The sequence below is a fragment of the Astatotilapia calliptera genome, chromosome 7 (assembly GCF_900246225.1).
Source record: "Astatotilapia calliptera chromosome 7, fAstCal1.2, whole genome shotgun sequence".
Taxonomy (NCBI): Eukaryota; Metazoa; Chordata; class Actinopteri; order Cichliformes; family Cichlidae; genus Astatotilapia; species Astatotilapia calliptera.
This window is the reverse complement of record NC_039308.1, coordinates 59,496,768-59,508,951: the sequence shown is the minus strand read 5'-3', so window position 1 is coordinate 59,508,951 and position 12,184 is coordinate 59,496,768. Positions and strand designations below refer to the sequence as shown.

The window sequence follows — 12,184 nt, the reverse complement described above, 5'->3', positions numbered from 1 at the left end:
GTAACCCTCTGTCACTGCTGTGTTTATATGGATATTAATTATGTTTAATCCCACTTACAGCTAGGGCTGTGTGATATGAAGAAAAATATCAGATGACAATATGAAAACATCTATCATTTCATATTACACTCCATTGTTTGTTTCATGGTGTCGCAAAATACACTGTTTATGGCCATTTTCTTTTCTCTCTCTCTCTCTTCTACCACCTATTCAAGAATCACGTGAAAGAGTATGGAGAGAGTTCACAGATGAGAAGCAAAAAAGAGCCATGAGATGCTCAAAATAAACTATTTAGTTTCATGCATCATTAAGCAACACCCTACTTAAGATAATGTTAACTGATACTATGACAGAAACTACATGAATTTACAGCAACAACAAAAATAAATACTTTTAAAAAAAGAAAATGGACACAGAACATTTAAAGGAACAGGAACCAGGTCTGAACCAAATGGTTCACGCCTGACCAAGAAACATCAGCATACACAAGTCAGAGTACCTGCACAACAGAAAGGCATGAGGCCTGATAGAGGAAGTATAGGTGCTCTGCGTTGAGTGGTGGAGACAGGATAGGAGTACTTGGATCATTGGCCCAAGACTAAGAGTCATGCAAAATAAGAAACATGCAAAGGAGAAGAAATGGGGGGCAGTTGTGGTAATTAGAGCATTCAGAGAGAAGAAAAGGAACAAGAAAAAAAAAGAAAGAAAAAGACATAAAAAATGGACAGAATCACATTTATACTATAGTTTGGTGAAGCAAAACAGGACATGTTAGAATGCGTCTTAAAATAAGTGAGCTGCTGCATGTTAAAGAGCAGCAAGGGAGGGAAAAATCACCTGTAAATGCTGAGCTCCTGTCTGTGCCTGTGATTGTAGAGAGCTCTGTGGAGCACTGGTGCTCTCTGACTGCTGCTGCGGGTGAGAAGATGGGGCCATTGTCGATTGTTGGGAGGGAATCTAAATGAACAGATCACATAATGATACAGGGGAAGAAACAGGATTTAAAAAGGTAGGTTGAGATAAAAGCTGATACCATCAGACTGGCATTAAGGCAACTTCCTGAAAGTCTGGTTTCTCTACAATCTAAACCTTTCAGAGATTTCCTTTGGGCTCTTTTGCTGAGTGACTTGTACTTACCTGCTAAGTAACATAGCTGTATGAATCAGGTTAGTTGAATCAGATGTATTATTTGCCACCACTGAGGTGTGGATTAATCAAAGTCAACTCTAAAGTGAGTTTTGCAGACATGTTAAAGGTCTAATATTTCACATTATTTTTTCTAAAAACCCGCTACATCAACCCTACCAGAGCCTGACGTACAGACCAGTACTGATAATAAGTGCATTTTGTTTTCTACAACAAGTTGTCTGAAATACTGTGGGTGTATTGTATTCATCTACCTGAGGGGGGAGCGATGATTGGTAGTAAACTCCATACTATAAGAAACAAAGCATAGCAAAGTGTAAGAGTAGAAAACCCGATAAAAGAAAAGAGACCTAAAGGAGAAAAAAAAAAAAAAAAAAAAAAAAAGATCAGGCCAGGAAACTCTCAGCTCTGCTTTCGCAGCCACCCAACCGAAGAATATAGGCTTTAAAGTTTAACTTCACACAATGTGAGTGAGTATCTTGTTTTTGCTGACTCTGACAGGTTGAAGTTCAGATTTGCAGGTGTGATACTGAAGTGTATCCAGGGTGTTATGCAGAACCTGATATTAACACAAGCTTTGCTTTTATGGAGGATGTCAGTGAAGCAAAAGTTTTCATGTAGTGTGAAGTTACTCTTCAAAGACATTTAGACATACACTAATAGATATATACCTGTGCAGGTGTCAATGGGACGGTCTGGTTGGCATTTGGAACAGGAACAACTTCAGACTGACCACCCTGCAACAGATAAAAGCACATGTTCTAAAAATTAGAAAAGCCTAGGACCCTAAACTGTATCATGAACACATGCATGTGAATTCTAGACACACTGCAGGTAGGCCATGTGACAGCTGTCTACATGTAACAGGGAAAAGTACATTCAGCAGTGGTGAGGGCAACAACAACAACAACAACAACAACAAAAAGGGCCATTTGGGATATGGGAAAAATAGATAATCAATAAATAGAACCCCAATCTGCAACTTAAACATTTTGTTTAAAATACAGACAATATTCCAAAACAAAATCACCCACAACACACATTATTATGCACTAATGTCTCACCACTGCCAGCTGCTGTTGCTGCATTTGATCACTCTGTGTCTGAGTAGTGGAAGAGCTGTAGGATACTCCAGACTGAGAGGGCTGAGCCTCAGTAACAACAGAGGAACCTGCTAGTCTATCTCCCATGTCCCAAGCTGTGAAAAAAGGACAAAAAGGTTAATTTATGAAGACTCAAGATTGTAGAATTATTTAAAGTAACAATGTTTTAGCCATTTCCCCTTAAACAACAGATTCAGAATATGTTTTAATAAATTCACTTAAGTACAACAACTAGTATACGTAGTGTATGCACAGGGGAAATACAATACTATTCTGAGCTCCTGAAAAAAAAAAATCATTGCTTGGTATGCTTGTGAAATTATGGTTATGTATAGGCTCTGCAGCAGGGCACTGGTGCAACAAGGTGTGACTGCATGGAGTCATGAGGACGCAGGAGCGCAAGTGGGGTACTAACTAAAACCAAACTGGTTATTATTCCTCTTTATTTTAAGCTAAACGAAAAACAAACACACAAACCAGCAACTTCCATGTTTTGTTTTTGTTTGTTTGTTTGTTTGTTTTTTTTTGGGGGGGGGGGGGGGGGGATTGCTTGACTCAGTTTTTATACTCAATATTTATTTTCAATACACTGAAGTGTTAAGTGTTGTTACTTTGATACATACCACCTCCAGTGTGCTGCAGCTGCTGGTCACTCTCGGGCTCTTCGGACTCTGGCTGAACAGCAGCTAAGCTCTGATTCTGTACTGGGATTTGCCCAGTTGACTGGGGAACATAAGAAACGCCCTGCGATTGAGTGTTGTAGTTAGACGTCTGAAGGCCCTGTTGAGCTGCTGGTTGGACAGACATCTGTGAGCTTTGTTGGTTAGGCTGTGGAGGCATGTAAGATGCATGCTGTGAAACGGGCTGTGACTGAGTCGCCTCTATGCCAGACTGTTGGCCTGTTTGCTGTGGGGGCTGTGATTGCTGTTCTTCTTCAAGCCTTCTCTTCTCCTGATCTTCTCTGACCTTTAAAGACAGGAGAGAACACATAAAATCACCCAGAAGAACCCCACCTTGAAAACACTAAAGCATATCACCTAGATCATGTGGCTGAGATTTAAAAAAAAAAAATCTAACAAAATCATGCACGTAAACAGTGACCATAACAGTAGATGGGCAACGATCATACCTGCTTCCGCTGAGCCCTCTTAAGATTGATTAGAGAAACTCTGTCTTTTATGGCTTTCGCAATGGTCTTGTGGTCACCTTCACACACATAACCAGAGTCAACCTATAACAAAAATGCGACAAAAGGTTCATCAGTAAACGTTTAAAAACTGCAAACAAACAAACATATTGTTTGTCATGCACCAACACAATTAGTCTGCCTAGAACATTAAAGCTCAATTCACCATTTCCTGAGCCACATCCTCTGGAACATCTTTGATGAGGTCAAAAGAAAACTCAATGGCTTCGCTGTCTTTGTACTTCCCCTTGAGTTTTTTTACATCCTCAATTCTCAACCACAGCTTAATAGCTTGCATCTCTCCATCCTCCTCTTCTGCCAGCTCCACACGCACGCCTGTATCCTCCTGGAAGAAGGCATGGTTCAGCAAGTCCTTGATCGAGTACCTAGGCAAATGAAACAAGCAGTGAGCAAAAAGACATTTTTGTAGTGAGGCAGACCACCCTGAACTTGCTCAGTAAGAGACCTCTCGTCCTTGTTCTGACGAATACATCCCTCGATGATCTCCTTCACTTCAGGAATGGCCACCTTGTCAAAGCTGCCTGGCTTCACCCCCTAAAGGAAACACAGAACTCTGAATGAGAATGATTGTCTTCACTGCATCTTTTCTTATACTGGATAATGCCCCATACCTTGTTGTGTTTTTCAGCTCAGAGACCTGATATCACTACCAAAAACAGTTGGCATTTGAAGTGACAAACATCTTAACCCAACTTCCCCTTTCACTTTTGACAAAGAATGTGAAGAGAAAGAAATTCTTTCTGCCTGGAAAGTTAAAAGAACCCCGTTTGGAATTTTCAACAGCTTTTAATAATGCGTCTTTTGTTTTCTTTTTTCCATTTCAAAATTTATTTTAAAAAAAAATTCTTTAAATGTCATCCAATCCTTCCTCATTGATAAATTTAAGTTTTACAAGTTATACTTCCCACATTCCATTTGTGCCTTAAAAACAATAAACTTAGTATTATATGCAACGTAGGTGTACAATCTCAACACTGGTGCAAAATGCCTAGTGGGGAAGCAATAGCTTTTAAAATATTTCTAATGTCATACTGCTAGCCTGCAGACTCACTTGCCTTTAAGCTCTGAATTTAGCTGAGCTCAGAGAAACCTTTTCCTTTTTAAAGAAGAGCATGAACATGCAGATACTTTACTATGTTCAGAAAAGGTCAAACATCAAAAATAGGGGGTACTGACCAAGATGCACATTTGAGTGGAAGGGGAAATATAAGTGGTTGGAAGAAACAGTGCATAAGAAAGTAATGGACGGCTGGTGAGAGGCGATGAATTGAAGCCATGACAAATGAAAGTGCCGGAAAATTTAAGACTGAACTGAGCAGTTGAGTTAAAAGCCAGAAAAAAAAAAAGAAAGAAAAAAGTCAATTTTTCCTGCAGTTAACAATACAGCCAGAGCATGTGACACTACATCCTTAAAAGCTTTTATAACTCCAATGACTCAGCGTAGCACAGGGGTAAATGTCAAAGAACATGCTCTGTTCAATGGAGTGGAAAGACCATTTTTATTTTGTGGTTAATGATAAACTGAAGGTATTGCTATAGACTTCAAAAGAAATTTTATAGCTAGCACTCTCAGAGTGAGTTCAACTGCTTTATCTCCAAGTGTCCAGTGATTGCATGAAAATGAACCATAGGTGACTGCGGATTGCCATCTATTAGTATGATCCGTATGAATAAACAAAATGTGTTTTTCCTTTTACAGTCACTGCCCCTCTGGGATCATACAAGACTCATGCTGGTTATTCAGAAAACAGCAGGTCTGAACTTGTTTAGTGTTATATTAGTCAACTCTAATGGCTTAATTAACATACAGGAAAGAAGGAAGACAAGGGAGGATTATTAGGATTAATAGCTTCTGTTCTTTTTAAACTTGTAGGTTCTTCAAACAGAATAATAAGATAAATAGTATTATCAGAGCAGAAGAAATAAAAGTAATGCAAACTAAAGACATGTCAGCAGGAACATGAAATGATTCCAGAAGTGGACATTAGCCTTCTTGGCACACAGGAAGAGGTGAACGCAGGGCAGAGGGGTGACTGGAGGGTTGAAAAGACGACTTACGCTGGTAACTCTGCGGTAGATCTGTGCAGCATTCTGGCACTCTGAGTAAGGGTACTCTGAGGTGGCCATCTCCAGCATGCACATTCCAAAGGCATACACATCCACTGACTCGTCGTACTTCTCCTCATACATCTCAGGCGCCATGAACTCAGGGGTACCTTAAATCAAAACAACTATTCAGAACTCCCTTACTGATTGAGTGGGCTTCTCACAACCCATTGCTCCTCTGCTCCTCTAACCCATGAGGGGTTGAGGAAGAGGAGGATGAGGAGATTGACCAGCCTGTTGAAATCCCCTGGAGTAGAACCTGTGAGATGAAAGTTGGAAGAAAGAGGAAAAAGAAAAAAGGGGGAGGAAAGCAAAAAAGAGAGAAAACAAAAAAGGAGGGAGAAGCTGGGCTCAGTTAGACTGTTGAGAAGAAGGCACGTGTTTGTCTGTGTAAGACCTTAACATGATGGGATATACACGTGTAGCTGAGATAACCAATGTGCAGGACACACTGGTTAGCCTGAATAAATAACATTGCACCATTCAAATATTACCTCTAAAATGAACCACTCAGGAATAATACCCATGCCGAAGTGGAATTTGTTCACAGTAATGCCAATTGACCCTGTAATGTAAACAGGACTAGCTATGGAAATAACTTTTGTCAAGACCTTACCTTACAGCCACAATAACATTCCCTTTTATAGTACACCCACCTTTCGATGTCTGACTTACCATTTCATCCTCCCCTGCAGGAAGAAAGTGTTATGGTCAAGGCTGAGAGAAGCAGATCCCATAGCTAGTAACAGTGCTCAACAGTGTGTCCGTGCACATAAGCCTTTTTATATTAGTAGATTATTTTATATTCAATCTCAGGTCTTACACAGAAAAACTCATTTGGTTATTTGAATGTATTTTTCTGATATTGATGCGTATGACAGCACACTGTCAGACTTACCAGGCCCATAAAAGATCATACTTACTCAATGAACAGCAGTACCCTATTCATTCCAAACAGCAGAATGGGGCACAGCTGAGGCTAGAGCCTACATTTTAAAAGCATACCCAAGACTGTGAAAGGGAAAAGAAAAAGAAAAGAAAGAAAACAAAAGAAAAGAAAAGAAAACAAAACAAAACAAAAAACAAACAAACTGCAAAACGCTGACAGAGAGAAAGTGGGGAGAGCTCCCTGGACACAAAGATGGAGCAAAAAGATTCTGCAGTCCTGCAAATATTTTCAAAAACATCAAGAGACAAACACCAAAAAAATAAAAATAAAAATAAAAAACCTGTTGAGGCAAACCCATAGAAAGAGATGTTAAACATCATTGGTAAAACTGGCAAACAGACCACATATTTCCAAACCACAGAACAAAGACCAGTCTAAGACAGGAGCAAAGGCCATACCTTTTGCCATGGCCAGGTTAGCCTGCAAGAAGGCACGACAACTACCATAATATTAATATTTAACAGTAGTAGAAATGTTAGGCGCTACTTACATTCAGTAGATGCCTGGGAAAAAAAAACAACTCTCTCTTTGTGGAGAAACATAGAACAGAAATACTCTGTACAAAGACCAAACTTGATTAGTTACTGTATGAGTGCAGAGAGAGAAAACCTTGTGGTTATCTTCCTAAGATTACCACAGTATTTGGCCTCCTTTTGAGCTGTGGTTTGAGAGACAGCTGAAACGCTGTGGTCTGTTTTTGAACCACATCGTCAGAAAAACAATCTCTTATCTACACACCATAATTTTCCATAAAACATGTTATCATGGCCCCAGAAAAGGTACTGTCCCATTGCAGGACAGAAAACAGAAAACCCACTGGATTCGTACCTATAACACTTTTGGCAAAGGATGCGCGTTTGAGAGTGGCCAGTCCCAAATCTCCAATCTTGACAGACCCTGTGGGGCCTGTGATGAAAATGTTGTCACATTTAAGGTCTCTGTGGATGATTGGAGGAGCCCGAGTGTGAAGAAAGTGGAGGCCCTTCAGGATTTGTCTACACCAGCTCCGCAGCACTTTAATTTTCATCACCTTGAACCGCTTCAGATATCTACAGGAAAGCAGATCATATTATTCACTAGGGTAAAATACTTTCTATACTTTCAGCTTAAACATTGGGCTTTTTCTTGAGAGAAAAAACACTTTAATAAAAAAGAATTGGTTATCCTGTGAAATTAACAGTCTGTTAATGTTACACACATGCTGGACTGATCATGTTTTCACATTAATGTATCAGCTGCTAACTACATTGCTTCTGTGGTTATCGGCTAACTTCTAGTAGTTAAAAAGCTAACACTGACATGCGGACCAGCCAAGTTAAAATTTATGAATATATAACAATTTAATACTTCAGTGTCAACTACCAATCATGTGTGTTCAGCTGCAAGTTGTTCAGAATGCAACTGCAAGGCTTCTAACTAAGTCTTCTAAGTTCTATGTCACTTGCACTGGCTCCACATCAACTTCAGAGTCCACTTTAAGATTATGGTTTTGAGGTTTTTTTGTTTTGCTTTTTACATCTGAACTTTTACATCTGTACATCAACTGTAAGTCAAAACAAGATGAACCCATCCTATTACAGTGTGTATACTGAATATGCCCTGCATCTACAAATCCCCTGCCACCGTAACTCACGTTTTGAGTGTCCCAGAAGTCATGAGCTCTGTGACCAACACAATGCACTTCCTGCCTTTGGAGGGTCCTTCCCAGGAGTCGTAAAAGCGAACAATGTTGGGATGTTGTAGTCCCTTTAACATGCCAGCCTCCTCCTTAAAACGCTGCCGTTCCGACTTCGAAAGCTTACGATCCTACAAGGGATGAAAAAGGAAGATTTCACTCAGTGAGTGCAGCACCATTTATACAGATGCACATGTAATTCGGAATAATAAAAAGGTACAATGTACAGTGTGGTAATAAAAAAAATTATCATTAGGAACACCTGAACTCTACATCTGTTCTTTAGTATCTGAATTCACCCATTCCTACAAAGGCTAAGGGGCTTGGAGCTTCTAAGCTGGATGAATGAAAACCTACAAAGACACATTCATACAAAGTATTTCTTAATCCACTAGCAGTTTAACTAAGAAAAGGTTTTCAAGATGCTTTTAGTTTTTCAAAAATTTCACATATGCTTTGATAAAAGAGGGGCAGGGATAGCTCAGTAGGTAGAGTGGTGGCCCCATGATCGGAAGGTCGGTGGTTCAAATCCACTGAACGGCTACCCTGCGGTACCCCTGAGCAAGGTACTGTCCCTACACACTGCTCCCCGGGCGCCCAATGGCTGCCCACTGCTTCACTGAGTGAATGGGTTAAATGCAGAGAGGAATTTCCCCAAGGGGATCAATAAAGTATACATTCTTCTTCTAAAAGGAAAAATACAGTAGGATATAGGAATGTGGCTGCCTGTTTTCTATTGAAGATGACTGCATACTAAAAAAACGCACCCAACTCTGTTTGCCCTTGGGTAAAGAAAAACAAAATGCTAGAAGAGCCAGTGCTCAGTAAGAAATATGGGATATCAGCACAATGAAGACAATCATGTCAAAGAAATAATGCATCAAGCTTGGCTAAAAAAATTTTTTAAAAATATACTTTAAAAATACACAGTTAAAGTAAAAACCTTGTAACTAAAGATTTAAGACAGATAGTGGCATTTAATTTACTTTAGCCCAGGGCTCCTGTTACATTAATTGAATGGCCCAAAATAACAGGGAAATTTAAAAAACAAACAAACCCAAAACATTACGTCAAGTATAAGAAAACGATCTGTACTCATGTGCAGAGTCATCTTTTTTTGAGCAAGAAAACCCCTATTCCACCACTATCAAATCGTGTTAACACGATCAATATACATGATTCCATGTTATGGTTTCAGATTTTCACTGCCACACATCCAAAGATGAGAGTAACTATAGTAATTTAGTCAGTAAGACAATTTAAAACGTGAACAATCACAGATAAACAATGAATATATAGAGCCAATTGCGCAACTGAGGCTGACGCTGTATTCTCAGCAAAGAGTCAAGTGTCTGGCAGCTGATGAACTGTCAATGAATCATAGCAGTATGTATGTACACCTGATAGCATTGTTGGTCAAGTGTGACTTAAAATTCCATCAACTGACTGATGCATGCAGAAGGAATGACATTAAATCCTCCTGTAGTTTCTGGGTATTAACAAAAATGTTGCAGGGTAAAAAACTCTAGTTTCCTGTCAATTGCTAGCATGACCTACATTTATAGGCTGTATGACTACAGAGCAGTAAACCCATAGAAGTTAAACAAGCCTGGTAAAACTGGCCATAGGCCAGGCTGTCCAGGAAATTCAGCCCATTGTTTTAGTGCAGTGTGAGCTCTTGACTGCAAGTATGTGATAGCAAAAATGTTCCAGTAACTGACATCACTTGAACAAAAACATAACTGACCAAAAAGCCTTAACGGGAGATATCTTGGATGTTTGCGTAATGTCTGAGGGAAACAAATTGATAAACTGAGGGAAAAAAAATTTGAGGAGCAACAATAAGGAGTAAGGAAGGACAATAAATCTGGAATCACTGAAAGGAAACACCAGTGACAGAAGATGGAAGAATTAAGGTTCCACCAACTGAAACTGCAACTGGACCTAATGACCTACTTTCCAGAGGATTTATCCATTTATCTAGCTGGACAGTAATTTTCCCTCTGTCAAAACAGTCATGCAAAACATCAACAGCAGTATTCACAGCCTCAGAGCAACACCCAAACCTCCACCCGCCCAAATATGAAACCTTTGTATGAATACAAGCATTTGCATTGTAGGTACAAAACCACCCCTCTGGTACAGGCTTAGCAGCCTATGCCTCTGAAGGAGTGATCACCATTCCAGCCCAGAGAAAACACTAAGTGACAACAAGTTGTCTCAAAACATCCTATATTGTAGGGTAAAGACCCTACAATAATAAAAAGAAAACCCCTAGGCAACCCCTTATGACCAAGCACTTGGTGACGGTGGGGAGGGAAAAACTCCTCTTTAACAGGAAGAACCCTTTAGCAGAACCAGGCTCAGGGAGGGGGCAGCCATCTACTACGACCATCACTATGGAACATCACTAGGACCAGGGAGGAGTTCAGGATCATCTGATCTAGCCCTAAAACGTCCAGACTTTACTGAGGTACTTTTGTTTTGTTTATGCAGCGCTCTCTCTATGTACATTATATTTATATTTAACTTACTTTGATTTTACTATAGGCCATCATTTATCATTTAACTTTTTTTTTAAATTAAAAAAAAAGAATGGAAAAAAAAAAAAGGTTGGCATCAGTAGGTGGTGGGCAGGTAAAGGCCATGACATGCTGATGTACAAACTGAATAAAAAGACAAAGCCAAAGTCTAATACTGCCTTCAAAAGGGCCACATGAAACTCCTTAAAACAAATAGGCAAAAACAAGGTCCAGTCTGGAGCCAGCATGCTACAAGCCTGCCACAACTGTGCACAGTAATTTGAGAGCAGTTTGGGTGGGGTGCAATCTTTTAAGAACAGAATAGTTTGCAGTTAAGATCAAATTTAACTTGCTTGAAATCCCCCTAGCTCACTTTATAGACGCACAAAATTGATCGGTCTATAGAAATCCCCACTCTAGCATGTCCTATACACCCCAAATTGTGTCCAGGTGAAGCGTGAAGCACTCAATCTCCACTGCATGCACTGTGTACAAAGCACTGCTTCCCCTTTCTGAAGTGTTTGGGTTTTGCCAGAATTTCTGCCAACACTGAGTGAAAGCCATCCTTTATGTCCTTGCTGAATTCAATTTTTGAATTCCCATTTTTGCTTCTACAGCTGCCAAAGCTACATTCCGTTTGGTCCGCTATTATCCGTGAGCTGATTTCAGAGAGGTACAAGGTAACCAAGCTGATTCCACATGTTCCTTCAGCTTGAGAATTATTTATCACAGGTTCCCACCAGAGAATTTGGTGGTACAAGACCCTCAGCAGTGGGGCTGTGCAACATGGTCAGGGACATGAAGATCTTCCACATACTCCAGGCACGCCTTTCCCTTGCTTTGTCAATGAAAGTTAAACGAAAAAGGGACGACAACACATCACACCCTCTTTTGACTGTTACTTTAAAGAGCTCTCTGGTCTGTGTCATGTCTTGCTTATACTGTCACTGGGAAAGTACCCAACTGTCTCCAGAAATCCCGTGCAGTGAGGTCAACTGAAATGGTGTCAAAATAACTCTTTCATTTTTAAGTGACTTTGTGTCAATAGGAACTTTAAACAACGCATTTCTCCCCTTATATTTAGTTGCCTTTAGGATATTTACAAATAAAATAAAATAAATATTCTTGGGTCAAAATTAGTGACTGACTAGATAAAGAAAACAGCAGCGATATCAGACAGGGACTTTCCAAACAGTAATAACCCATCAAGAAAAACTGAAAACAATGGAAAAACTAAAATGACCAACATAAACTATACTAAAATAGCAATGTCTTCCAGAATAACCATTCCTAGTATGTTTAATTATTCTGGATGTAGTTACTGACCCTTTTATTCTACTTGTACCTAATCAGTTTTATCACAGTAATAGCACAACATAGCTCTTTCAACTGATTACTGAATATGCATAAATGTATCTTCTGAGACTTATGGAAGAATAACACTATGTTGAGTGATGATTTTAGTTTAAAGGTGTT

The 12,184-nt window shown here is 39.6% G+C and overlaps 1 protein-coding gene across 4 annotated transcripts in view; it reads right to left on the bottom strand.

Moving 5' to 3' along the window:
- LOC113026928 (serine/threonine-protein kinase WNK1-like) overlaps nucleotides 1-12,184 on the bottom strand; it is a 31,197-nt gene that overhangs the window by 6,311 nt on the left and 12,702 nt on the right. For 2 of the 4 annotated variants that reach the window (XM_026176232.1, XM_026176231.1), the window contains 12 exons: nucleotides 8,145-8,317; nucleotides 7,340-7,560; nucleotides 5,515-5,672; nucleotides 3,902-3,990; nucleotides 3,602-3,821; nucleotides 3,379-3,480; nucleotides 2,873-3,215; nucleotides 2,211-2,344; nucleotides 1,818-1,883; nucleotides 1,401-1,436; nucleotides 838-957; nucleotides 500-598 (listed from right to left, as the gene is read on the bottom strand). In XM_026176232.1, the coding sequence (XP_026032017.1) occupies nucleotides 500-598; nucleotides 838-957; nucleotides 1,401-1,436; nucleotides 1,818-1,883; nucleotides 2,211-2,344; nucleotides 2,873-3,215; nucleotides 3,379-3,480; nucleotides 3,602-3,821; nucleotides 3,902-3,990; nucleotides 5,515-5,672; nucleotides 7,340-7,560; nucleotides 8,145-8,317 (1,761 nt within the window). The remainder of the gene's footprint in view (nucleotides 1-499; nucleotides 599-837; nucleotides 958-1,400; nucleotides 1,437-1,817; nucleotides 1,884-2,210; nucleotides 2,345-2,872; nucleotides 3,216-3,378; nucleotides 3,481-3,601; nucleotides 3,822-3,901; nucleotides 3,991-5,514; nucleotides 5,673-7,339; nucleotides 7,561-8,144; nucleotides 8,318-12,184) is intronic. The other 2 variants (XM_026176233.1, XM_026176234.1) reach the window with 2 other exon arrangements.